The sequence below is a fragment of the Pogona vitticeps genome, chromosome 6 (assembly GCF_051106095.1).
Source record: "Pogona vitticeps strain Pit_001003342236 chromosome 6, PviZW2.1, whole genome shotgun sequence".
In the NCBI taxonomy this organism is placed as follows: Eukaryota; Metazoa; Chordata; class Lepidosauria; order Squamata; family Agamidae; genus Pogona; species Pogona vitticeps.
Window position 1 is genome coordinate 61,783,345 of NC_135788.1, and position 27,280 is coordinate 61,810,624.

The following is a 27,280-nucleotide window of genomic DNA, read 5'->3' on the forward strand; positions in this document are numbered from 1 at the left end:
CTTAGACGAGACACACCCCATTTCTTGTTCCCACGGTTGTTTCTTTTATTTACTCCTCCCTCTTTATTAAAGGGTTCCTTCAAATATGGAAGAAAATGTTAACTTAGCTTTAAAAAAATATTAACCACTTTTAAAAGTCACAGGCTTCTTCCTCTTTTAAAAATGGGCTTCTCAGCTATTTTTACATTTGATATCTACTTCACAAGCATTCCAGCAATCTTCATCCAACTTTGCCTTTATTTAACTAACTAACTAACTAACTAACTAACTAACTAACTAACTAAGTGGAATAAAACACAGGCTGTTTTCTAATAATCATTGCCAGCTTCCAAAATGAAACACTTGATAAATTTAATAGCGGCGGGGGAACGACTGAGCTCCGTCAGTAAACCCCCAGTAGCAACGAATTGCCTAAAGACGTTACGCTTGTTATCAGCCAGCAAGTATAATTCCTCCACAGTTCCATCAACATAAACGCCCGCCCTTTTGCTGAACAGAGAAGGAGGGCTGTATCACTTACCCTTCTCTCGCCCAGTTCCCTGCAGATCCTCGCTTACACAACCAACTGCCCTGTAGTAACGATGCTGCTAAGGCTGCTCTCCTTTGCGGCACTCACCTCCCCACCCCTTATACAACTCGGAGGAAGATTCCAGTCGTTGTTAAGCGAACCGCAACCCCCCTCCTTCGGTCTCTAACCAAACTTCTGGGGCTGAGCCACCGATCGGAAGGCGGCTCCTTCTACCAAGGGCAGAAGGAACCAGTCGCTGGACTGGCACAGCTGGCGCGCCGGAGACAATGAAAGGGCGGCGCCTCCCGAGAGCGGCACAGGCGAGGAGGTGGCCTCTCGACGAGGCGGGGCGGGGGCTCCCCAGAAAAAAAAACCGTAGGGACCAGGCAGCCTCGAAAGGGAAGCCGGGTGTTGTCTGCGCTGGCTCCGCCGCGTTTGCGCGGGTAACACCTGCAGTGCAATGGCCAGAGGGTCAGCCTGGGTTCGAATATCCAGACTCGGCCGTGGAAATTCACGGGGGGAGGGGAGGGGCGTGTAGCACTAATAAAGCCACTCTTTAAATACCTCATTTCGCTTGTTCAAGGACAAGAATAGGCGATACTTTTACAGTATAGATCATCATGCAACCGGCCAGCTCGTTAGGGCCGCTATGAATCGGGTCCGGCATGTTACTGGTCGGTATTCAGTTCCAGTGTGTTTCATTAAACAGATTTCATTCTTGAATCATTCATTGCTTTTCATCTGGGCTTTGAAAAAAAAAAAGGTGCAAAATACTGGTCGGGAAAAGGTCATCGGTATAAGATTTATGTAACCTTGAATGGCATCGCCCTTGTTAGATGTTACAGGAAGTTTCTGCACCGAATCGCAAAGCCAAGGAACCAGCAGGAGGTTATTTTTGGTGAGGGCGCAAAAGCCGGCAAAACGCCCCAGTTTGTACCGGGCAGAGGAAAGTTCCGCCGGTGGGACCTATTTCAACGCTGCAAAGCAGGAGTTGCCTGCCGCCACTCTTTCTGCTGCACAAATAAAGCTCCGTCATCTGTACTTCTTAAGTATTAGCAGTTTTGCTAATTAAATTCAAAAGTGGAAGAATATGAAACATTATAACTCATGGTATGACATGAATGTAAGGTTATCAATGTAAATGAGGTTACTAGGTTGAGAAAGGATTGTAATAAAGGGGAACGTGTGACACCGGAGATTTGCATGTCGCCTGGTGCCTCAGTAGTACCTCTGTTGATGGGATTTGTAGTGCCTCAAGATCTGCAAGCGCCTACATTCCGTCGCGTGCGCCTGCGGCCTTCAAAACATTGGCCCACAACTTCCCTCAGTCGTAGCAAGCATGACCAGTGGTGAGAGCTAATGGGAACTGCAGTCCAACAACATGGAAAGGGCCAGCCAGATTTATCAAGGTGTGGGGGGGTCGTCAGAGCTATAGAGCATGAAGCGGGTTTTCTTTTTATAAAATCCTGTGTCCTGATGAAAAACGCAAAGCCTTTGCTGCTATTCTACCTAGAAGGAAAGTTTCCAACTCCACAAAAGAATGCAACCAGTTGCCAAGATCCTAGTGCTTTACTTTTAACGTTCTAATCAAAAGTTTTGTCTTAAAAACAACAAAAACTCAGGAAGCTAGAGGGGCGATTTTTGTGCTTTCAGAGCGTGAAAAACAGCCTATTTTTAAGATTAAACCTCTAATATGCGATTCGGGAGGCGTTTTAAGACAATGAGTTTATTTTAAGGAGTTAAACATGTTAAATTAAAATGTTTGAAGGTTTTACATGCTAACCCTACTTGGATCAGGACCATCTCTCATTTTATAAAGTGTTTTTTTCCTACAGTAGTACGAGATGAGCATTATAAAGTAAGTGCTCTAAAAGCGACCAGGTCTACTTTCTTTCATTTTAAAAATAACGGGACCAGTTTCCTCTCCTGCTACAGATGGAAATGCCTTGTGAATCCCATCCGAGGGTGCTCTGCAATCACCGCAGCAATTGTGGAATATAATATAATAAAGCTGTGGCTCACGTTAGGAAGTGACGACATGGCCACGCCCACGGAAGAGGCGGGGATGTCCCGGTTCGCCGCGCGGTCTTTCGAACCGGCGGCGTTTTCTGCTTGGTTTTCCGCCTTGGTGAGTATCCGGCGTACTTTGTTCTCTCTCTCTCTCGCAGGGCTGTTCCTCTGAACATATCTCGACTATAATTTCCCATTTTCAAACTTAACCCTTGAAAAAAGAGAAAAAGATGCAAATATTTGACTAAATAGATAGATTTCTGTCTGTATAATCCATTGAAATATGAACGTCTTTGCGTTTTCGGGACTTGCTTTCTGGCCGCGAGAAGTACATCACAAGGAAAAGCCAACTTTTTTTTAAAAAAATTTAAATTAAAGGAATGTTGAGATCTGGCTCAGTCTTTATAGGATTATTCAAAGTAAGCCCGGCTGATTTCAGTGAGAAGCATATTTGGAAGTAAGTAAAGAACTGCATTTCAATCAGATGTAACAAATAACTTGACCTTTAAGCTTTTATAAAATACTGTACAGTTTAGTTAGGCTGGTGCTGGGTGTGTGTGAACTTTCCAGCCTCAATCCTCGAGGTTTTGAAAGGAAGTGCAGAGAAGTCAGTGGATATATTTCTGAATAAACTTGCATAGGAGTGATTGCAAGAAACCTGAAAAGGTGACACATGAGGTTTAATGTGATTTTTGGTAACTGTATAGTTGGGTCCCTAGACTTTTTCTCCTTTACCCTGAAGTTTCTGGTATTTTGTAATGATGTCTTAAGTAAAAACAAAAATTTGAATAGTCTATCTGAACATCTCAACACTTACGTGGTTGTACAAACAAGAGCATATGCTATGAAGATATCATTCCTCATATTTACAATAGAAGTGATTTTAAAAACTTGAAATATAATGTAATACAGAAGAGGACTGGATTGGTTTGTGTCAGTGTGTTTCCTCCTTGTTAACTGTGACTCATTCATTTTTTAAGTTTGTTCAAAAAAGAGTTTAATCAAAAATGCTGTGTATCCACTTAAATTAAAACACCATATCTGAGAAAGCATGCATGAGATTGTGCTCCACAGAAAGTTGGCTTAAGTCTGTTCTCTAGTGTCTGTGAAGTAATAAACCCCCAAAGTTATTTTAGTCAAGCAAAATAAGTTATAAAAGTAAATTAAAAAAAAAACTTAATCTTGTTTCCTGGAATTTAAAAATAAATATATGTTTCTGTTGTTGAATTCCAACTACTACTATCCCAGGGAGAAAAGCAGTAGAGTGTCCATTGCTAATTTAAAATAGAATAAAATAATATGTTTGTATAACTTTATTTAAATCTGCTTCATTAAAACAGACATTTAATTTTTGTTATAATGCATCCCACTTCAACACTCATGTGGCAGAGCCAACATATGAGAGGCTTAAGCTGGCTAATTTATTAAAAAATGTTGCTATTAGTAAAGGTCTGCTCTTTAGCCGCTAGAGGGAGATTTTGATTACAAAACAAACTGATCATTTTTGTTGTGAGTTTTAGAGCTCAGTCATATGTATGTTTACTCAGATTTAATTGTGTTTGAATTTTATGAAATTACTTTCTTGTAGGTATGTTTGAATTGTAGCTGTTAATCTTGTAAAGCCTGTTACGGACCTGTTACACACCATATGTCATATACTACATTTTACTAACACGTTTACCGCTTCTAGAACTATATTTTCCTTAATGGTTAATGCAAAGGATTCCTTCTCTTTGTCTGCCCTGTTCAGTGTTTGTTTCCCTTCTCTTTGTACTTACATTTAAAAGAAAAGGAAGATTGATTTAAAATTGAACAATTTAAAAGAGAAGGAAGAACATTAGGAAGAACAACCTGCAGAACACAGCCCAAGAGCCCGGAAAACACAACAACCATTTACAAGAGAATCTATATGGAGAAACATAAGCCACTGTTGCCTCAATTCAGGAAGACAACATCTATCTTCTTTTTGGTAATATCAGAATATGTTATGCTGTCAAGTCAATTCTGATTTATGGCAATCCTTTCCATGGTTTTCGAGGCAGAGAATACTACTCCCTTCTGAGGGACTGGACAGCTTGTCCAAGGCTTTTTTCTGGGGAGGTACAGCTAGAAATCAAACTCTGAGCCTCTGGCTACACAACCAGATATCTTTGTCACTATGTGGGTAGTAATTTAAGATTTTTGTTTAAAAGTGTATTCCTTGGTAGCTTGAACTTCAATATTTGAAAATATATTTCCTGTGAAAGTGATAATAGGCATCTCTTCACATGTTTTAATTTTTTATACTTTATTTACACATTTCAGGTTTTTTTTGAGTCAAATCTGCAGTTGCCAGTTGAAAGCCAGTGAGTGCTCTGACTCTGTTGCTGAGAGAATTGTTAATGTCATTTCCAAATTCTGATCTGTCACCCGAATGGACAACTGATAACAAATTTCATTGTAGCTCCTGAATGGGAAGTATGTGTGAAAAGAATAGACAAACTTAATCAGTGTTGTTCCTTTCTTACCAAATTTATGTTAACACTTGTTCGTGATATTTTATTACCCCAGAGTTACATTTTGTTACAAAGTTCGCATAGAATTAGATGTGCTGTCACTTGAAGATTTGTTAACCATATCCCCACATTTCCAGCCACTTAGCCAAGTACATTAAAAAAAAAACGGGAAAGCATCAACTGGGGCACAATATGTTCAACCAAAGTTGTTGCATTTTGCTGTGGGTAATTTTTTTGCCCTGACCCTCAGAATTTATTGGGATTTTAAAAAGTCCTCATCCTACTTTTCAGTAAGCCTTGAGACACAGTAGTTGAAATGGTACATTCTGGTTGTCAGATTGGCTGCACAGTAGATAGAATGGTATATTGATATTCTTAGTGGTTTCAGGAAGTTTTGTTGTTTAGTCGTTAAGTTGTGTCCGACTCTTTATGAGTCCATGGACCAGAGCAGGCTAGGCCCTCCTGTCTTCCACTGCCTCCCGGAGTTGGATCAAATTCATGTTGGTAGTTTCGATGACACTGTCCAACCATCTCGTCCTCTGTCGTCCCCTCCTCTTGCCATCACTCTTTCCCAACATCAGGGTCCTTTCCAGGGAGTCTTCTCTTCTCATGAGATGGCCAAAGTATTAGAGCCTCAGCTTCAGGATCTGTCCTTCCAGTGAGCACTCACGGTTGATTTCCTTCAGAATGGATAGGTTTGTTCTCCTTGCAGTCCAGGGGACTCTCAAGAGTCTCCTCCAGGACCACAATTCAAAAGCATCAATTCTTCGGCGGTCAGCTATCTTTATGGTCCAGCTCTCACTTCCATACATCGCTACTGGAAAAACCAGCCGCCTAGAGTGGTCTTAACCGACTAGATAGGCGGGATATAAATAAAATAAATAAATAAAAATTAAAAAATAAAACCATAGCTTAGACTATGCAGACCTTTGTTAGCAAGGTGATGTCTCTGCTTTTTAAGATGTTGTCTAGGTTTGTTATCGCTTTCCTCCCAAGAAGCAGGCGTCTTTTAATTTCATGGCTGCTGTCACCATCTGCAGTGAGCATGGAGCCCAGGAAAGTAAAATCTGTCAGTGCCTCCATAACTTCACTTCTCTGAATTACTCAAGCCCCTTCGCCATGACAAGGCAGCAATCCATGAAGGGGTTCAGGAAGTACAAGATCCCTTTAACCACAACTCTTCTGCTAACTCTCAATACATTGGAAATTCCATGGGGTCAGAAAATATCCCAGGATTTTTTTTCACCTGGGTAGGAACTAAAGACTACTTGTAAAAAAAGAATGTGGAAGACATAGTCAATGCTTGTTTTGATTAGCATTAGAAGGAAGATAAACCCTTCTTAAGTATCCATTGACTATTATTTTAAAATTAATCATCTCCTTATGGGAAGATTGAAAATGCTCAAAATAGTTGTGTCAGCATTTTGGCATGCAGCTTAGTCCATAGTGGGTCTTCTATATAAAATTCCAAGATGTCACCTTAGGTAATGGATTATGTAATGTTGGTTCTACCAAGATGTAAAATAAATTCCCACAGTCTACCAGGGTAAATATTTTTTTTAAAAAAAAAATACCATGTTTTCCCGAAAATAAGACAGGGTCTTATATTAATTTTTGCTCCAAAAAACACAGTACGGCTTATTTTCATGGGATGTTTTATTTTTTTCGATGTACAACAATCTACATTTATTCAAATACAGTCATGTTACCTATTGGTTGCTGCACAACGGTGCAGGGCGGGGTTTCACTTAACTAGGGCTTATTTTTGGGGTAGGGCTTATATTATGAGCATCTATCTATTTAATTTTTTTAAAGAATTTAATCATGATTTAAATTGATTTGATTTAAATCAAGTCCAACCTGCTACTGAACACTGTCAGCTAAGACATATTGGATTCATGCTTTTACAGAATTGAATAACTCTATGCCGAGTCATTGGCAGAAGGACTCAGCATAGTGTTCTTCCGGATATGTTAGTTTTCCAGAGGTTATTGGAATAAGTCTCTGCAGCCTAGAGGAAAAGCTTAGCCAGATGATTCTGCTGACTCCTTAAATTACCTCCCCCAGACATTTTTTTCCAGTAAATATATCTGCAACCACAAGGCTTTAATATTATGTTTGTGACATTAAGTCCCATTGAATCGTTTTAGGAGGTCTTTTTCATGCTTACTTATAAATGTTGGGCTCCATGTATGTGTTTGGATAGGGCCAGGTTGGCATTAGAATTTATTAACCTTTCAGACTCAGTATTGTTTGTTGATGATATAGGTTTACTGGATGGGCCTGCTAGCTGTAATTGCAGATTAAGAAAAAAATCCTATTCACCATTAAAATAGTTTAAAGCTCTGCCCATAGAGCTTCCGAAATGGACATTGCTACTCTCTCCTTCCGTCCCCCATATACAGTGGAGGGGTGTGTGAGCATGCTGCCACTTCTGCTACCTTTCTCTTGCCACAATATGGGCAAGACTGGATGGACATTTGTGCTCACTTGTGTGCTATGGGGTAGTGGTGGTGGCTGCATGAAAACTTTGGCTGGCCTTGAGATCTCCCCTGTTTTCAACAGTGGTTTAGACATCTGACTCTAGGGCCAGAGGTTGGGAATTTGATTTCTCACTGTGTCTCCTGCAAGTAGAGACAGTCTTTGTGGCCTTGGGCAAGCTGCATAGTCCCAGGGTTCCCTCAGAAGAAGGGAGTGATTAACCACTTCTGAATATTCTCTACCTGGCAAACCCTGCCAGATGTTGGGAATTCAGTTCCCAACTGTGCTTCGTTGAGAGGGGCTGGACTAGATGATCCATAGGGTCCTTTCCAACGCTGCAGTTCAAAAGTTGCAAGTCAGAATTGACTTGAAAGTACATTACTATTGTTATTTTCTTAGACTTACATAAGGCGGTATTGATTGATTGACTGCATTTTGGAACTCGCTTTTAAGAAACATCTGGTACTGACATCTACCATGATTTTTGTGACATTCCTATTTTAATATTTTTTTCTGCACTACCCACAATATATTGGTGCATAGCCTTGTAAAGACCAATATAGATTAAAAGTTAAAATGTTAAACTTCATAGTTTAATAAAAGTTTCACCTTCTTTTGCTTTTGTAGTGCAGGGAGTAAATGAAGCTGAAGATACGACAGTTATACCCCAGCAAAAGAAAGTTAAACTGTTGACATAAGGTATATCGCGTACAATTTTCTTTAGGTATGTATCCTTTAAAAAGTATTTGTTCAGTTGTAGGTTTTTTGGGCAGGGCTTAAATATGAGAGAAATATATGCTGTTTTCTTTTCTGTTATGTGTTGTCAAGTTGGAACCAATTTATAGTGGCCCTAACAGGTCTTTCAAGGTAAGTGAGGTATTTACAGAATAATTTTACTATTTCCATACTCCCAGGGAGTTTCTATGGCCAGGTGCCAATGTTCCCTCTATGCTGTTCATGTGCAGAGCTCCATCAGGCCTGCACGCTGGCAGCTGGTGTTGAGACCCATGTAGTTGTGGTTTCGGATGAAACCCCGCCCCCGTGTGCACATGGGGTGAGGCTCCTGTGCAGTGGGGCAAAAAATTAGAGGGAACTTGCCGAGTGATGATTTGAACCCTTGCCTCCTGAGTCCCAGTCTGTCACTATCCACTTCATCCCGCTGGGTATGTGCTATTTTCTTTACATTATTATAAGTATACTAATAAAGTAATATCCACATGAAGCCTTGAATCTGTTTGAATAAAATATTTAAACCTAATATTCTAAGTCACAAGGTTCTGCTTTTTGCAAAAAACCACACCAGTGGTTGGGAATCGTATCTTGTATGAATTATATAATATGTTCATCACTATAAAGGGAAAAGTCAGCAGACATCTTTTTCACACTACACTCAATTAACAACTACTAAGGAAGGCTTGCCACCTGTGAGTTTTCAGCTTAGTAAAGGGGATATCGAGGGGAATTGTTACAATGTAAATATACAATTTAAATATAAACTTTATATGAATATGTACGGGGCTGTTCTATGTAGGAATTTGGTAATACGTACATAGGCTATAGGCCAAATACAGAATAAATACTGTAGTGGCTTATTTTGTCAGGTGGTACTGTATCTACAGTGGTACCCCGCATAGCGAGGTTTATCCGTTCCGGATTAACCGTCGCTATGGGGAAACATCACTATACGGAACCGAAAGTGCCATAGAAACTCATTAAACTTAGTTTAATGTGTTCCTATGGCTCCTAAACTCACCGTTGTGCAAAGTTTCCCCATAGCGCCGCCATTTTCGCGCCCTCAGTAAGCGAGGGCAGGGCGTGAAAATGCTGCACGTGGCCATTTTCGGTGCCCGGCAGCCATTTTGGAACCGCCGATCAGCTGTTTTTAAAAATCGCTATGTGAAAACTGGTAAGCTTACCGATCGTCGCAAAGCGATTTTTTCCCTATCTAAACATCACAATGCGATTGCTTTTGCGATCGCAATTGCGACATCGCTATGTGGATTCGTCGTTAAACGGTGCGCTCGTTAAGCGAGACACCACTCTACTCTCTTTCTCTGTTCACAGTAATTCTAGAAATGTAAAGAGAATCTTGGAAAATTATGTGAAAAAGAAAGTTGTCCAACAGGAAATTATAATATAGTCTGACTAGGAATATTTCATACCAGTATGTTTTTGGAAAGGCAGCCATACTAAAATGTGGTGGAAGTGATATTGAAACACATTTGTTGTATCTCAAAAATTTTTTTTCCCATGACAGACAAGGTCAAAATCTTTAGAATGTATGTCTGCCTTTACTTAAAATTTCCACCAGTCTGCTGGAGAAGCTATACAGTTAAAGTGGTTTAAATCCAGATTTTTGCGATTGTAGTGTAGATATACATACAACCCAACGTGCAAGCAAATAATATTTAATGAATAGCCTAAACATCTGTGATTTACTCCTGTGATTTGCATGACATCTATAAAATCAATACATCTGTTGAATTGGCAGCAAGTGTCTAAGATCTTTTTAGTATTGAGGGAATAATACCTGGTGGCAGCGTGATGTGAGGAAACACATCCAGAGGGTGGACTTGGGATTAGAGAAAATAAACCAAGGACACAGGGTGTATGCGACAAAGTGGTGACCAGCAGCAGGATTCAAATACAGTCCAGTACGCCAAAGTAAAAAGTGAATTCCCTGAGCTTAAGAGACCTAGTAGTCTGATAAAAGTGTAAGTGAAGGACTGGGACCCTTGAAAGTGTCTTGCAGGACAGATGTTGCAAGTGCATTGAGTTCCTGGGGGACTATGTAGAATAGTGTGGCAGTTACAGCTTCCTAGCTCACATTTTTCTAGGAAAGGCTCAATACTTATCAACACCCCCTTGTATTCTATACGTAGGAGACCAGAAGAACATCCCTCTGACAATGGTACTAAGATTTTAATGACAAATTTAAAAGTTTTCTTTATAGAAATACATAGATATGATCAATGCATTTATGTAAGATTTGAAAAAAATATGTGATTGTGGAAAGGATGTCACATGGAATACACTAGAATAGACTTGGATTTTCTTCTTTTCTGTTACAGATATTTCATTTTCCCTTCTGCCGTTCCTGTTAAATATAATGCTTAGTTTTCCGCTGTGTCTATGGAAAATATATTCTCTTTATCTCTAATGGGATGGGGGAGGGGCAAAAGCTGGCAATATTCTGTATTAGGAATTTTCCTGCCTAATTTAGGTGCAGCTGTTTTGATTTCAAAAGTGTTCTATTTACTGTTTGTTCATTATTTCATTCCCATGCATAAATGAAGGATGACAAAGTCACAAGATAATAGAAGCCATTGTATAAATAAACACTTTTACATAGATTTTTTAAAAATTGTATCCTATACTTGCTAAGAATTGGTTTAAGTGCTACTCTTTAACTTCTAAAATGAATTGTACGTTTACCTTGGACACATTTGTAGATTTTGTTGTTTAGTCGTTTAATCATGTTCAACTTTTCGTGACCTCATGGACGAGAGCACGCCAGGCCCTCCTGTCTTCCACTGCCTCCAGGAGTTGGGTCAAATTCATGTTGGTAGCTTCGATGACACTGTCCAACCATCTCGTCCTCTGTCGTCCCTTTCTCCTCTTGCCCTCACACTTTCCCAACATCAGGGTCTTTTCCAGGGAGTCTTCTCTTCTCATGAGATGGCCAAAGTATTGGAGCCTCAGCTTCAGGATCTGTCCTTCAAGTGAGTGTAGATAGTGAGATAGAGAAACCTGCGAGCGGGACACGCCCACCCACAAGCGTGACATGCCTGCTTGCGAGGCAGAGGTACCCCCACGCACTGAGCCTGCACCCCCCAACTGGTTCGCGGTCCAAAAAAGGTTGGGGAACGCTGATCTAAAGGAGCAAAATAACAGCTAAAGTAAGCTGTGCAAAAATTCTGGGCATTTTAAAAAGCCTTTGTATGCATCAGATAGGACATTGAGAGTGGATTCTCTGCAGCAGGGCTCCCCAACCCCCGGTCCATGGCCCACTGCTGGTCCATAGCCCTCCCAGGACTGGGCAGCCTGTGCCCTTAGTGGTCTCTAACTCTTACATATAGTTCTGTGCATGTTAAGGATTTCTTGGGAATGGTTGTTGTGGGTTTTTCGGACTCTTTGGCTGTGTTCTGAAGGTTGTTCTTCCCAACGTTTCGCCAGTCTCTGTGGCCAGCATCTTCAGAGGACAGCACTTCTTGGGAATCTCAAGAGCTTTTTAGTGGGCATCCTACCTGCTCACTAGCTGGAATGACTATGAAGAGCTCCTATCCCCCTCTCCCCAATTTCTCATGGTCTACTGTGAAATTCACAACACATCCCAAACGTTATCCAGAACTTTCAGTGTCTTGCTTCCACTGGCTTTCAGCCTTTTGCTCTCTTTTTCTGGTTATTGTTCACTTCTTTCAGCTCCTTCATTATTGTGTGTGTGTGTGTAAGAGAGAGACCCTAAATGTAGGAGGTCTCACTAAGTACCTTCACAGTCTCCAAAGCTTTTTAAAAGTATATACAGTGTGACAGGAAGATCATAACTGATTTAAAACAAACAAACCACTTCAGACATTTTCCATTGCTTGATGTCATTTTGTCAATAGTGAGCACAAGCAGGTGTCCTGTGTAGACCATCTTAACTGCTGCCATTGATGTTGTCAACCTTTAGGCTGCCTTAAACTATGTAAAGCTTGGCATTCTTTTTCCTGCTTGTCAACATGGAAACAATATTGTGCAGCAATGTCAGGCCATTTCCTGGCCTTTTGAATCGTGCATACAAACAATACCCACATTCATTGAAAATGAATTACAGCAACCCAGGTGAGACTGTTATCTGTGAATGGATAACTGCAGCCAGTGTCTTTGTAGGATTGTAAGTGGTCTCTTTTTAAAAGACAAACCAGCAGTGCATCTTTTGGGTGATCAAAGTATAAGTGGAAAGGGAGAGGCGAGGTGTCTGGGCCTCAAGTGTCAGAATTGAATCTGTGATTGTCACCAGACCATAATAGTGCTTCTCCTAGGGTAGTGCAGTCCCGCTAAAAGCAGGCTGAATGTCACAGCCAATATTTTATTTATTTATTTATATTATTTTATTTATATCCCGCCTATCTGATTGGGTCAGGACCAGTCTAGATGGCTAACAACCATAAAAGTACAATAAAAATATATAAACGATTTAAATAATAAAAGCTGCTTGAAATAATACTTATCTGCTGCTTGAAGAAAACCAGTCCTTAAAGACAAGTGTAACATTTTGTATTAGCATTTCACAATCCTTAAAAATTGTCATCGAACTTACAGGTTTTAATGGCTTCAATAAATGCATGTTTTGTTTGTCATGGTTTCGAGGTTATTTCCATTGTGTCTGAAACTGTGATCAGCTTATTTCGAAGGAGTAAAACCTTATGGTTTTGAAACCTTCTGGCTATGCAAGCTGTTCTCTGTGTTGGCGAAAAACTGATTATGCTAATGTGTGATTCCATATACTATTGCTCCTGCTGCTTCTTTTTAATTCTTTTTGCTACTGTAGTTCTCCTTGCCCATGGGATAACACCAGCATTAAAAAAGTGTTCCCTAGTGGTGCTGAGAATCCATGCTGGTAATTAAAATCCACCAATTATAATGTAAGTCTTAAAATGAGAGTTCCCTGCATTGAGTATCTGATATAAATTCAGATTTTCAGACTGTGCATCTCAAATTCAGATTCTGATATTTAACTTCATAAATAAGTTCACAAGTATTTTGTGCCATCCATGTCTGTATTAAGAATTTATAAGCAAAAGATCCAATAGTTTTTGTATAACTTCCTTATCAGCTTCTGTAAATTTCTTAGTTGCTTGTGGCAACTAGACAATGTGGCTTTTGGTCACTCTGAGACGTGGGTTATAATAATATTTGCACAAAGAAAAAGTATTTCAGTTTATTGTTGTTCCACAGTCGGAATTACTTGACATTTTCTTCTCATTTGCATTAATTGTGAAAGCTGATGCAGATTGAGCGGTGTCTGCATTCTCAAATAGTCTAGATACTAATTTGTCAATTAAAACAGACTGCATCACTGTGATTTTGTCTTGTGACTCTGTAGAATTGATAGAAGGGGTCAGAGGGCATCAGCATTATGGTTGCAAAGGTCCTGGCTGTTTCTGTGAGTGTACATAGCTGGATTTCCTGTGCACTTAGCAGCACCAATTGTTGCATTTTTTTAAAAAAGCTCCCTGCCCCCACTTCTCTCTTTGTTGTGGAAATGCCATGCTTTGGGGGGATTCTGTTTTTGTTTTGCTATGTTTTTATCTGTGAGAGAAAGCTGCTGGACCTAAGTACGACTCTGCTTTCTTCCTTGCCCCAGCCATTTGGTTTAGACTAGCCTTGAATATTTATTAAAAGGTCCATGAACAGATTAGGGAAACAGGCAGATTTTAAATGGAAACGTAATGCATAGACATGAAAGGAAAAACATCCTAGTGGGAATACTAACGCAAGCATGCCCAACTTGAGGTCAGAATGCATTGAACATCTGCTTGTAGTCCGATGGGATTTGGGAATACAATCTGTTTGAAGCAAGAGAGATGGGATGGGTAGGTAGGCAGCTGAAGACAAAGGAGTTGTCAGAGCTGCTTTTCAACAAGTGTGCAGGAATATGTATTTTTAATATAAAAGTTTGCCTTTTTTGTGGAGTGGGTTGGACAGAGTCTCAGTATTGATTTCCAGTTTTTTCCTTATGTACTTTGATACCTTGAGGGGGGGGTGTTGCTTATTTGGGTTTTAAATGATTGATGTGGCCATATCAGGTAGCATTTGTATGTGCTCAACATTAACTCTTAATTGTTTTTATTGGGGGCTCAGAATCCTAGCTGTAACATTTTCAGAGGTTGAGGTATCATATTTTTTGCTCCATAAGACGCGCCCCCCCCAATTGTGTGTGTGGGGGAAGTCTGTGCATCTTATGGAGGGAAGGCGGTGATTTTGCCCCCACTGGCCCCATGGGGGGGAGCATCACAGGGGTCCGAGTGAGCCTTCCCGGACCCTTGCGACGCTCCCCCCACCGCACCCCCACGGGGCCAGCGCGGGCGAAATTGCCACCTTCTGGGACTCTTCTGAGGCTTGGGAAGCCTCAGAAGAGTCCCAGAAGGTAGCGATTTTGCCCCCTCTGACCCCGGGGGGGCAGGGTGAGTCTCTAAAGGGTCCTGGAACACACCCTAGGACCTTTAGAGACTCATCCTGCCCCCGGGGGTCAGAGGGGGCAAAATCGCCACCTCTGGGACTTTTTTGAGGCTTGGGAAGCTTCAGAAGAGTCCCAGAAGGTGGCGATTTCGCCCCCTCTGGCCTCCAGGGGAGCTGGGTGAGCCTCCAAAGGGTCCTAGGGTGTGTTCCATAAGATGGACCTCTCCATAAGGCTCACCAATTTTTAGGAGAAGAAAACAGATTATTTTTTTCCTGTTTTCTTCTCCTAAAAATTTGGTGTGTCTTATGTAGAGGTGCGTCTTATGGAGTGAAAAATACGGCACTTTTAAATACTTTTTCTTCTAGTGCGTTCTTAAATTGTACAATGGATGTTATTTAACTTTGTGGTTCATTTACCACTGCTTATAACTTAGTTTATCCTAGTGACATCAATGCAGGAAAGGCCATGATCCTGCTTGAGAAGCTCCTGTACGATCTGGGGTAGGGTGGTACCTTTGTATCTGTCTCAAAAGTGTCATAGAAATAGCTATAAATGATTTTAACAGGGTCTACAGTTTTCACTGACTAGTGACTGAATAGAGGGAAATACTTGGCTTTCATCACTGTCTTGCTTCCACACAAGACAGGACACTGACAAAAGGGTCCACAAACCCCCTTCTTCTGAATATGAACCAGAGGTTTATAAATGACCAGAACATTTGAGAGTTAATGCTTATGTAAAATGCCTAATAAATTACTAGCCTGCTGAAAGTGACTTGCTATGGTCTGTAATGGCTTGTTTCCATGATCTGTTCCTCTTGGATCTGTTCATTTGATGTTCTTAATGCCTTTGAATTAGGGGTCAGTTTGAGTTTCAAAATATTGAAAAGTGTACAGTGGTGCCTCGTATAGCGAGGTTAATCCGTTCCGGATTAACCTTCGCTATAGCGAAACATCGCTGAACGGGACAAAAAAAGCCATTGGAACGCATTAAACATTGTTTAATATTCTGAACCAAATATTGTAATAAAATATTTAATAAACTATAACAGAATAACATTTGAACCATGTAAAGTGAACAGCATTCAACAGTGGCATTAAGAACCATTACCACTGTCATTAATAAATGGAGAGACTTAAAGCTTTGTGTACTCTAGTTTTCTGGAAACCCCAAGAACTCACCATCACTAGAGTCAGAATTTAGGAAGCTCATTTGCTCACAATCACTGACATCACTTTCTTCGCTGTCTTCATATAAGATATCGTCCTCAGTTCCATCTAAGGCATTGCTAATGCCACATTTTTTTAATGACTGTACAACAATCTCCTCCTTCACTGAGTCCCAAGATGTTTTCACCCATTCACAAACTTGAGTGATGGTGGGCCTCTTCATTCGTCCAGTAGGTGTCAGATCATGATTACCAGCAGTCATCCATTTGTTCCACTCTTCTCTCATTAAGACCTTAAATGGCTTGTTGATGGAAACATCAAGAGGTTGCAACTGGCTGGTAAGGCCTCCGGGAATTACAGCTAGATGAGTCTTCACTTCTTTGAAACATTTTTTTTATTGGTTCGCTAATATGTGCTCTAAAATGGTCAAGCACTAATAAGGCAGGTTTTTTCAGAAGTCCTCCAGGACGTTTGGACCAGACCTTTTCAACCCATATTCTCATTCCATTTTCATCCATCCATCCTTTCTCATGTACATGTACAACAACTCCTCGCGGAATCACTTCTTTTGGAAATGTTTTCCTTTTGAAAATCAATATGGGTGGCAATTTGGTGCCATCGGCACAGCAGGATAACACAGTTGTGTAATGGGTCTTCTCATGCCCTGAAGTTTTCACACTGATGGTTTTGGCACCCTTCAGATCTACAGTCCTATTAGATGGCACATCAAAGGTTAGCGGGACTTCATCCCTATTCCCAATCTGGCCAATTTCAAAGCCATTTTTCTTCCTAGCATCAATAACAAATTTATGAAAGGATAGAATTTTAGATTCATATTCTTCTAGCATTTTTTGTGCAATTCTAGTTTTGGTCCGCATAGTAAGACCACATCGCCTCATAAATCTGTAGCACCATGATGGTGATCCTGTAAAATCCTGAATGCCTTTCTCTATAGAAATGTGTTTTGCTTCAAATATGATCATTTTTGTCGAGACAGAGAAGCCATTATTCCAATTTTTTTCTTTTTTCCCTTTTAACCTAAGATGATTTAGGTTTTTAAAAAAGGAAAGAAAAGAGGGAGGGAAGGAGGGAACAGACACCTTTTCAACAGAACACCTTGAAAAGCAAATTTTCAGCCAAGACAAGCACCTTTTCGGGGGGGGGGGGAGGGGACAGCAAATGAGAGAGGGAACAAGCACCTTTCAGACAACAGAACACCTTGAAAAACACTCCTCAGCACAAAGAGAGACATGGCTCTGAACTCCATTTTTACCCTGCTTGCAAGCAAGCTTTCTTCCCAACAGAATTCCTCAGCACAAAGAGAGACATAGCTCAGAACAAACACACACACACACACACACACACACACACACACACACACACACACACACACACACACACACACAGAGAGAGAGAGAGAGAGAGAGAGAGAGAGAGAGAGAGAGAGAGAACACACAGCAAGGAAAGTTTCTAGGAAGCATGCATACATTTTAAAACTGTAAAATCTACCCAGCAAGACCCATGCCTCCATTGCAAAAATGCCCTCTGGGTACACATTTTATCCAGACAGATTCAGAACACACACACACACACACAGAGAGAGATACCACACAGCAAGGAAAGTTTCTAGGAAGCATGCATACATTTTAAAACTGTAAAATCTACCCAGCAAGAGCCATCAGAACTCAGAAACCACACCCCAGCTAGCCCTACCCCCCCACCAACAAGCTGCAAAAAATCCTGTACAGTAAAGTATAGTAAAAACATACTGTAGTGTACTCACCCAGAACAGCAGCTTTTAAACTAAATTTTACATTTTAAAAACGACAATACCAGGCAGTCCTAGGTTTTTCTCCCAGCAGTTAGCTAGCAAGGAAGCAGACAAGCAGCCTCTTCACTAACTGAAAGCTTGGATTTCCCCTGCTTTCCCCGCCTTCCCTGCCTATTAGGTATGCTAATATCTGTGCACTGGAGGATTGTGGGAGGAACATCCAGCCCCTGATGGGGGTCCTGTGGGGCACCCCAAAACACTGAGGAGCTCTCCTGGCCTCTTTCGGGACTGGGGCTGTGCAGCCATGTTCTGATCAGGAGGTACAGCCGGGGAGTCACCATACCTTTGGAGGGCAGGGCACACAAAGGGCCAGGAGGTTCAGGAGCCATTCAAACTCATACCTGGCAGGGGAGATACCATTCTTATAAGAGTGGTTTTCCCAGGGTAAGGCTAATCTATTGCACTTCAGATGAGCTGACCCCTGTGATTTCCTCAATGTGGGAAAATCAACTGCCTAAGTGGGGGACTGTGTTTCTGGTTTCCCCTGGTTTTTCTAGAATCACTTTTTCTGCTTTGGTCCTTGGCTGTTAGCATTGCTTGCTGCCATAGGCCTGTTTGCCTTGCTGGTTTTTCAGGTGCTCTGCAGGAAGCAGATCTTGGAAAGCCAGCAGTGCAGAATGGTGAGGTCTAAACAGCAAGCAGTCTTTGCTGCCAGCTCAGAGGCCTCCCAGCATGGCAGTGGGAGGCTTCTGAGGGGTGGTGGCTGAACCCTTTTTTTACTGTATTCACTCCATAAGACGCACCTACTTTTGCCCCCACCTTTTTGGAGGAAAAAAGTGCGTCTTATGGAGCAAAAAATACGGTAATCAGATTTTTCAATAGCTTTGTCAGCAAACAAGTTAGGGATTTTTTGAGAGGTAATGACCACCCATGAGCACCTTTCACTGACAGGAATTAACAAGAGCTGTGGGGACATAGTTTGGAAAATTCAGCAGTGGCCATAGGATTGGAAAAGATCAGTCTACATTCCAATCCCAAAGAAGGGCAGTGCCAAAGAATGCTCCAACTACCGTACACTTGCACTCATTTCACACACCAGGAAGGTTATGCTCAAAATCCCCCAAGGCAGGCTTCAGCAGTATGTGGACCGAGAATTCCCAGAAATAGAAACTGGATTTCGAAGGGGCAGAGGAACTAGGGACCAAATTGCTAACATGCGCTGGATTATGGAGAAAGCCAGAGAGTTCCAGAAAAACATCTACTTCTGCTTCAAGTGACTACACAAAAACTTTTGACTGTGTGGACCACAACAAACTATGTTAAGTTCTTAAAGAAATGGGAGTGCCTGACCACATTATCTATCTCCTGAGAAATCTATATGTGGGACAGGAAGCAACAGTTAGAACTGGATATGGAACAACTGATTGGTTCAAAATTGGGAAGGGAGTATGACAAGGTTGTATACTGTCTCCCTGCTTATTTAACTTATATGCAGAATACATCATGCAAAAGGCTGGACTGGATGAATCCCAAGCCGGAATTAAGGTTGCCGGAAGAAATATCAACAACTTCAGATATGCAGATGACACCACTATGATGGCAGAAAGTGAGGATGAATTAAAGAACCTCTTAATGAGGCTGAAAGAGTAGAGAGTAAAAAATGGTCTGACACTCAACATCAAAAAGACTAAGATCATGGCCACTGGTCCCATCACCTCCTGGGAAATAGAAGGGGAAGATATGGAGGCAGTGACAGATTTTACCTTCTTGGGCTCCATGATCACCGCAGATGGTGACAGCATCCACGAAATTAAAAGACACCTGCTTCTTGGGAGGAAAGCGATGACAAATCTAGACAGCATCTTAAAAAGCAGAGACATCACCTTGCCAACAAAAGTCCGAATAGTCAAAGCTATGGTTTTTCCTGTAGTGATGTATGGAAGTGAGAGCTGAACCATAAGGAAGGCTGACTGCCGAAGAATGTCGGGATCTGCAAGATGAGAGGAAGTAGGGATCTTGCAGATGAAGCCTCAGGGCAGGGATCTTTCTCCTCAACCAGCAAGGAGAAAGGAAAAGAGACACGAGACACTCAGAGTGTGGTTTTCAGGATGGGATCCGGATGAATACAGAACAGCCTGCCGTGAGGCACCTGTTCAGTGGGAGTTCTTTTTTTCCTTTTCCGCACCCCCTTTTTTATTGTACTCTACTACCTTTGCACTAGTTAATCAATACAGAGGTAACTAATTTCCTTGAATACACAACAGAGTAACCAGAGTGCTGGTAAACAGAGACAGCTAATTTCCTTGAATACACAGGCATCAGAAAACAGAGTAGTTGGTAAACAGACAGGCTGGTAAACAGACAGTTAATAGTAAACAGACACAGCTAACTTCAAATACACAGCCAATGTAAACATTCCTGAGGTAGACATTTTAACTACATTAGCCAGAGACAATAGACAGCAGGTTAATGATCATCCTTACTGGACGTTAACCTTGCAGTTTTAGCATGATGTCTGCTACTAGCATACAGATATATACATTTATATACATTTATAATATACATTTGCTACTGCCATAGATATATACATTTTAAAGGCATACAATTTCCCCACAGAAGAATTGATGCTTTTGAATTGTGGTGCTGGAGGAGACTCTTGAGAGTCCCTTGGACTGCAAGGAGAACAAACCTACTTGTTCTGAAGGAAATCAACCCTGAGTGCTCACTGGAAGGACAGATCCTGAAGCTGAGGCTCCAATACTTTGGCCATCTCATGAGATGAGAAGACTCTCTGGAAAAGTCCCTGATTTTGGGAAAGCGTGAGGGCAAGAGGAGAAGGGGACGACAGAGGACGAGATGGTTGGACAGTGTCATCGAAGCAACCAACATGAATTTGACCCAACTCCAGGTGGCAGTGGAAGACAGGAGGGCCTGGCGTGCTCTGGTCCATGGGGCCACGAAGAGTCGGACACAACTTAACTAAACAACAACAAAAATGTGTTGGTATGGAACTTCGTTCCATCACGAGATAATTATCAGTCCTTTCATCTACCTTCAGTATGCCAGTCATGCCGTCTATTCCTTTTTATCCTCACATTTGTCATTTTTTAGGGGATCCTCTCTGCTGAGCCCACCTGTACTTTAATGGCTTCCTTCCTGGCATGTACACCTTGTGCTAAGTGAACCACTTCATTCTGTATTTCTCAGACTTCTTACCTACAGGTGGCTGAGCATAGTTTTGACAGATGTACTGTTAAAATCTATATCATATGCATGACATCATTGGAAATGTGAGAGGTTCTTTTTGTTTCTTTTCTTCTTACCGCCTTATGCATAAAGGTTGAGCCATCTGCCTTGGCCCATTGAGTGACATTTTACACTACCTATGAGATCTAAGGTGTTTCGAAACATCACATCAAACTCCACTAGTGTATGCCACTTTTCATGCTACTGCTGTACTAGCAGAACTCTTTACTGCTGTACTAGTAGAACTTGGGCAGCTCTGTGTTTATTAGACATATAATGAATGTGTTTGCCTTCTGACAGAATTCTTCAGCTAGTCCTTTCCCCTTAGTAGTGCCACTGGGGTATTTCCCTTTCAGACATGTATGTCTCCTTCACTGCAAACAGAGACTAGAATGCTGGCAAAAACTTAGCATCAGGATCCATTCTTATACGTGGTTGAAATATGAAAGTATTTCAACCCTCCTAGTTGGTTGTGCCCTTTAAATATCATCCTGTCCCATATCTGCCATTCTGTAGGGATTTTTCCTTACATTTGCTCTTAGTGCTATTCTCTGCTTTGTTTTTCTTTATGTGATATCAGAAGAGGAAGAATAATCTCAGGATCGAGTCTTTTAACAGTCTTAATTTAGAAATGTGATCTCTGTCTGCCCTTAATGCAATAGGAGTTAACCATTCAGGGGTGTTTCCTTCTTCACAGGCAAGAAAGGGCTATTGATGATAAATTTTCTCAACATTTCATGTACCCCTTCTGATTGCAACATTTTTGTACATTTTTCTGTAGATCATGCAGACCAGTATCCCTCATGGCATACACCTGAGTGAATGGCAGAAGAATTACTTTGCTGTAACCTCTGACACCAGCACACCGGAAGAGAAGGCAGATGCATGTCGTTCACAGATTTTACGCATTCAGTATGCCTGGGCAAATTCTGAAATCCCCGAAATTTGTGCTGCCAACCTATTCAAAAAATATACAGAGAAGTATTCTGCAGTTATTGACTCTGACAATGTAGAAACGGGATTGAATAACTATGCTAAAAACATTGTGACTTCGGCAAAATGCCAGCAAAATGACAGTGATAAATGGCAATCTGCTTTTACAACAAGTAATGTGATGGAATTGAAATGTGTGCAGGAGTTGATGAAAGCTGGCAAAAAGTTAGAGAACCCTCTGAAGGCACAAGCTAGCATAACCATTGATAAGGAGGTCATTGCCTCTGTTTCTTCAAGTCATCCTAAAATTGTTCTCTCGAGTGGTAATGGTGAATCTGTGTTTGGGGCTGGCTCATCAAATTGCCTAGATACAGTAGCAGATACTCTTGAAAGAGCCCCAGCTTTGACATTTCATCAAATCAGTAATCTTTCCTCATCCAAAGCAGGAATGTCACCTGTGCCTGTAAGTGATGTATCTGATACTCCTTTTGCCGCTCAATTATTTAGAAATGGTGACTCAGCAGTTAATATTAGTCTGCTGCTTAAAAATAATTCTCCTGTTGGACAAAGTTCAGCCTTTCCTGCTCACTCTGCCTTTCCCGAAGGAATGAGCAACCTGGGAAAAAGGAAAACATGTTTTGTGTCCAGTGAGGAATGCAGTAATATTTCTTCTGATTCCATTCCTGGTGAAGGTAAGACATTTTCATGGAGTGGAAAGAAAAACAGTGAGAACAAAGTCTCTGGTTTCAAATCTGCAAAAGAACAGTTCTGGGTAGACCAACAAAAGAAACACCAAAATCAACCCCACCATACCTCATTACCAGCTTATGGTTATACAAAAAAGTCTTTGGGAGCAGCAAGGCCTCGGGGTCCATTTTCAAAGTTTGTATCTCCAGTGCCAAAACAAGATGGAAATGGACATACGGGAATGCCATGCAAAGCTTTTGGAAATGGAGCTACTGAGCGAGTTCAACCAGTAGATGAACGGTTGAAGAATATAGATGCAAAAATGATAGAACTTGTTATGCATGAAATCATAGACCATGGACCTCCAGTAAACTGGGATGACATTGCCGGAGTTGAGTTTGCAAAAGCAACTATCAAGGAGATAGTAGTATGGCCTATGTTGAGACCCGATATTTTTACTGGATTACGAGGCCCTCCAAAAGGAATTCTATTGTTTGGCCCTCCTGGTACAGGGAAGACACTCATTGGCAAATGTATTGCATCTCAATCTGGGGCCACATTTTTTAGTATCAGTGCCTCTTCATTGACCTCCAAGTGGGTAGGTGAGGGAGAAAAGATGGTCCGTGCATTGTTTGCTGTAGCACGATGCCAGCAACCAGCGGTGATTTTCATTGATGAAATTGATTCTCTTTTGTCCCAGCGTGGTGATGGGGAACATGAATCTTCCAGAAGAATAAAAACAGAGTTCTTAGTCCAGTTAGATGGAGCAACTACCTCTTCTGAAGACCGCATACTTGTTGTAGGAGCAACTAACCGTCCACAAGAGATCGATGAGGCTGCCCGAAGGAGACTGGTAAAGAGACTCTACATCCCACTTCCTAATGCTTCTGCCAGGAGGCAGATAGTGTCTCGTTTGATGTCAAAGGAACACTGTTCTTTAACAGAAGAGGAAATAGATATCATTGTTCAAAAATCAGAGGGATTTTCTGGGGCTGACATGACTCAGCTTTGTCGTGAAGCTTCTCTAGGCCCTATCCGCAGCCTTCAGTCTGTTGACATTGCAACCATCACACCCGATCAAGTGCGGCGTATTGTCTTTCAAGATTTTGACAGTGCTTTGAAAACTGTTCGTCCCAGTGTATCTTCTAAAGATTTGGAAATGTATGATATGTGGAATCAAACATTTGGCTGTGGAAGATAAGGAGAATGGATTTGTATACTTATATTTTGTGAGAATTTTGATTTTAATTGATGTTTGTTTGTAAAAAGTTTGTTTTTCTATTAAATTGGCAAAAATAGTTGAATTGTGTGAACATTGTTGTAGCAAGCGCACTGAAACGTCTATTATCTCAGGCTTCCAGGAGGTGCTCACTCTTTCACTCAGTTGCTGCCACCAATACTTTAGTTCAGTATCAATTATTTAAGGAGACAAGTGTTGCTTTTAAACTAAAAATGTGTTTATTTGATTAACAAAATAAAATAGGTAAATCACAAGTTGATAATCAATATCTCTCACTCACTGACGCACACTGACACACAGAACTCTACTCTCACTGACATATTGGCTCACAGGCCCATAGACTCACTAAACCCTCTCACAAATCTCAAATCACTCAAATCTCCTTCACACACTCCACACCCCCCCATTTATATCCCAGCTCCTCCCCCTTTAGCACCACCTTCCGTCCCCTCATTGGCTGCTGTTCCACTGCTCAGCTGTGACGGACAGGTGAGGGCAGGGCTGAACGCTACATACCTCCCCCCTTAAGTTGTTTCAAGGGGGAAAAGCTATAGTGCTTTACCCTCATGAACGAGGAGCTTTACAGTATTACATCATCCCAACAATACACTCAGACTTACCACAACATGTACATAAACAATAATTCAACATCTTACCTGCATGTTATACATAATTTTACAATCCAGTTGCTAGATCCATTACATACCTCAGCACTTCAATTATCTATACAGGTGCTTACCCAACAACCACACATAACACTTTTAATATTTACATACATTTTTCTTTTGAATACACAGCATATAACATTCAACAATGTGTACATGAACATTTTATTGCTTTCACTACATTAACAAAGTCCATTTCCTTCTTCAGCCTTTGGCCTTATGCTACCACATTTTTGAGTCTCTTTTGTCGCAATTTTTAAATGTTCACAGACCAACATGACGCATGAGTTTACTCTCACCACCAGGTTCTCTTCCTCTTCAAAAGTCCAAAACTGTAGTTATGGTGGAGTAGTATTGTTCATAAGGGAAATGTCCTATCCTCCTGTGCCCCTTGTGATGTGATGAAGTCCATCTCCCTCTGCACCTTTATGGTACTCATGACTTGTAAACAGCTGGGGTCCCTCACCAACCTGTAGCTTCCCTCTCTGGAACAACCTCAGATGAAGGATCTTGCAGTCATCTGTCTGGCTCGGCGTGGCTCCTGTCTGGAATCTGGACCTCTCCGCGATGGTGACGCCTCTCTGGCCCGTGGGACCTCTCCGCAAGCGGTCTGCCTCCAGTGCTGTCTTCCATCTCTCTTTCCGCCTTGTAATTTTAGCTGCTCTACAGAGTTTCACCTCTCCATCTGGAGCTGCTAACATGCTGCTCCTGGTTAAGCCCTTTAAGCAAGGCCTAGCCAGAACTAGCCTAACTTTCCATCCTTTTTCTCTCAGCACCCCTGGCTGGGTTAGGCTGGGTCTCACCCTATTTATCTTTCGATAGGTCACCCCTCTGCCTTCCCAATATGGCCATGCATGTTTTCGCAGGGTCTTTTCCTTTCTCTTATTTTGGACAAACCTTGCATTCCAGCCCCAAAGTTTGGCTAGATAGATTCGACCTCTATAAGGTGTAACCAACTGTGGGCGTGCATCCCCAGTGTCAAACCTGTGCACTACACCCCTGGCTAATCCAGGCTTGTTGGAGAAAACCTGCCTGACCCTCTGAAGCACGGCTCTAGCTCCTTTTTGGTTTTCTGGGGAAACTAAGGTACTGACTTGGTCCTCCTCTGATGGTTATTTGAGTTCACACCTTCTTTCCCCGCAAGGTAACTTGATTCTTTCCTTGTTTGCCCCTTTCCATGCTATCAAGACAAGGTCTCCTTTCTCATAGAAGGGCTTGATTATTTTCCCCTGGTCCCCTGTCTGGTTTGTCTTTCCCTCTAACATATTGAGGTAATCTCCCTCATTCACCTGGGAAGTTACTCGCATCATCTTGTGAGGGGAATAGGTTCCCAAAATCTTGACGAGCTCAGAAGTAAACTTGCTGCTACCCAACTGCCTCAGCAGAGCATCTCCAATGTTCTGAGCCTGAATATTATTCAGGGGAACTCCTTTGGGATAACGTGCTGCACCCTCAGTTATGTTACGACTGAATTCGTTTCCCCTCAGGGTAACTCTGGGCAACCGTCTACCTATATCCAAACCACTGCGTTGTACTGAGTTCGAAATGGCAGGTAAAGGACATAGCCTGGCGTCAGTTTTGTCACTGCCCTCCTCTGGCCTCTGACCTCCTTCACCCCTCTGGCCAAATTCTTTTAATTCTTTTAAGGCAGTCAGAGTTTTGTACTAATCTTTGGTTAGTATTTGTCCTGTCCATATGGGATACAAGGGTACCAGCATGCCCCTGCTCTATCCCCATTGGATCTTTGAGAGGCACTACCAGCTGCTGGTGGTGATTCTCCCCTCCCTCACTGGGATCCACAAAGGCCTCCCTGTCCAAATGGTCTTTTTCTGGGAAGACCCTATCTGGACTCTCTGGGTTTAACTGCCTTTCACCATTAGGCTTAAAACACTGATACAACTTGGGATCCGTACTTTGTTCCCTTTTAAAGGAGTTTTCTATTGGTCTCTCCATTAGTACTGATTCAGCTGTAGGGTCCTCTCCCCTCAGGGTAACTGTGGGCAATGGACCTACAATAACTTCTTCAGAGTAGCATTTCAGAGTGGAATCTGCCTTTTGTTCCAGAGTAAAAGTATTGTTTTGGGGATTACTAAGCTATATTACTTCAGCTGTGTCACTATTGTCTGTCATTATCTCTACAGGAATTTCATTCTCCTCAGCTGTCCTTTCATTTTCCTTTTGGGTATGAGTCAGTACTAAAACTCTCTTCACATACTCAGAGAGGTCAATCCCAATCAAAACCTTTGCTGGCAATTGCGCAGTTAACCTAGCCCTCCATTTTCCTTCCCACCCTTGATATCTGATATTGGGTGGTCCATGGGGGCTATGATAGGATAGTAAATACTTTGTTTTACTTTCATGTATGGTGGTCTGTTGTTGGTGCTTCTTACCTTACTGAAGGCTGAAGTTATTTTGAAACCCTGGTGGTGATTTGTTAATCAGAGGCGTGTTGCAGTTTTAAATGTTTGCATTGTGGTTGCAGAAGACAGTGAAGCAGGTTGTATTGGATATCAGCTGTATAATAAAAGTCACTGTAAAACAATCAGCTAGCTCTCCAGCCAAGTGTGAACATTGCCTCACAAAAAAATCTCTTTCATAGTGAGCTAACACTTGAGCATGGACACAAACAAATAAGGAAAATGAAAACATAACATTGGGGCAACCGTAACTTTGAAAAAGCAATCCCTAGATGTGGGAACTCTTCCAGTTCCAAAATGCAGATAGAGCAAATTAGTATCTGACCAAACTTGTTCATCAGCACTTTACACTCCTGCCATTTTCCTCATATATTCAAGTAAAATGTTATGGAGCCAGTTTGTATTAGAGTATGGCAAAGAACCAAATCAGAGTATAAACAAAGGTTATTTCTTTACGAGTGTCTTATCTTAGCAAAAGCAGTAGGGATTCCCG

General features: G+C 41.6%; 2 protein-coding genes and 1 pseudogene across 20 annotated transcripts in view; 2 read left to right on the plus strand and 1 right to left on the minus strand.

The window, feature by feature from the left end:
• The window catches only part of BLVRA (biliverdin reductase A), a 39,944-nt gene extending 39,203 nt beyond the window's left edge, over positions 1–741 (minus strand). Inside the window, exon 1 of one of the 3 annotated variants that reach the window (XM_073002578.2) lies at positions 617–741. The gene's annotated coding sequence lies outside the window, so the exon portion shown is untranslated. Of the gene's footprint in view, positions 1–520 lie in introns of all 3 variants that reach the window. The other 2 variants (XM_073002577.2, XM_073002576.2) reach the window with 2 other exon arrangements.
• Positions 742–1,042: 301 nt separating this feature from the next.
• FIGNL1 (fidgetin like 1) overlaps positions 1,043–27,280 on the plus strand; it is an 80,031-nt gene continuing 53,793 nt past the window's right edge. For 3 of the 17 annotated variants that reach the window (XM_078377456.1, XM_078377455.1, XM_078377454.1), the window contains exons 1-3: positions 1,043–2,636; positions 4,306–4,487; positions 8,122–8,218. Coding sequence is in view for 9 of the 17 variants with exons in the window: in XM_073002561.2 (XP_072858662.2) it covers positions 1,868–1,917; positions 2,444–2,636; positions 21,627–23,666 (2,283 nt within the window). In the remaining 8 variants the exon portion in view is untranslated. The other 14 variants (XM_078377458.1, XM_078377457.1, XM_078377452.1 and 11 more) reach the window with 13 other exon arrangements.
• LOC140703478 (U1 spliceosomal RNA) lies at positions 17,993–18,146 on the plus strand (annotated as a pseudogene).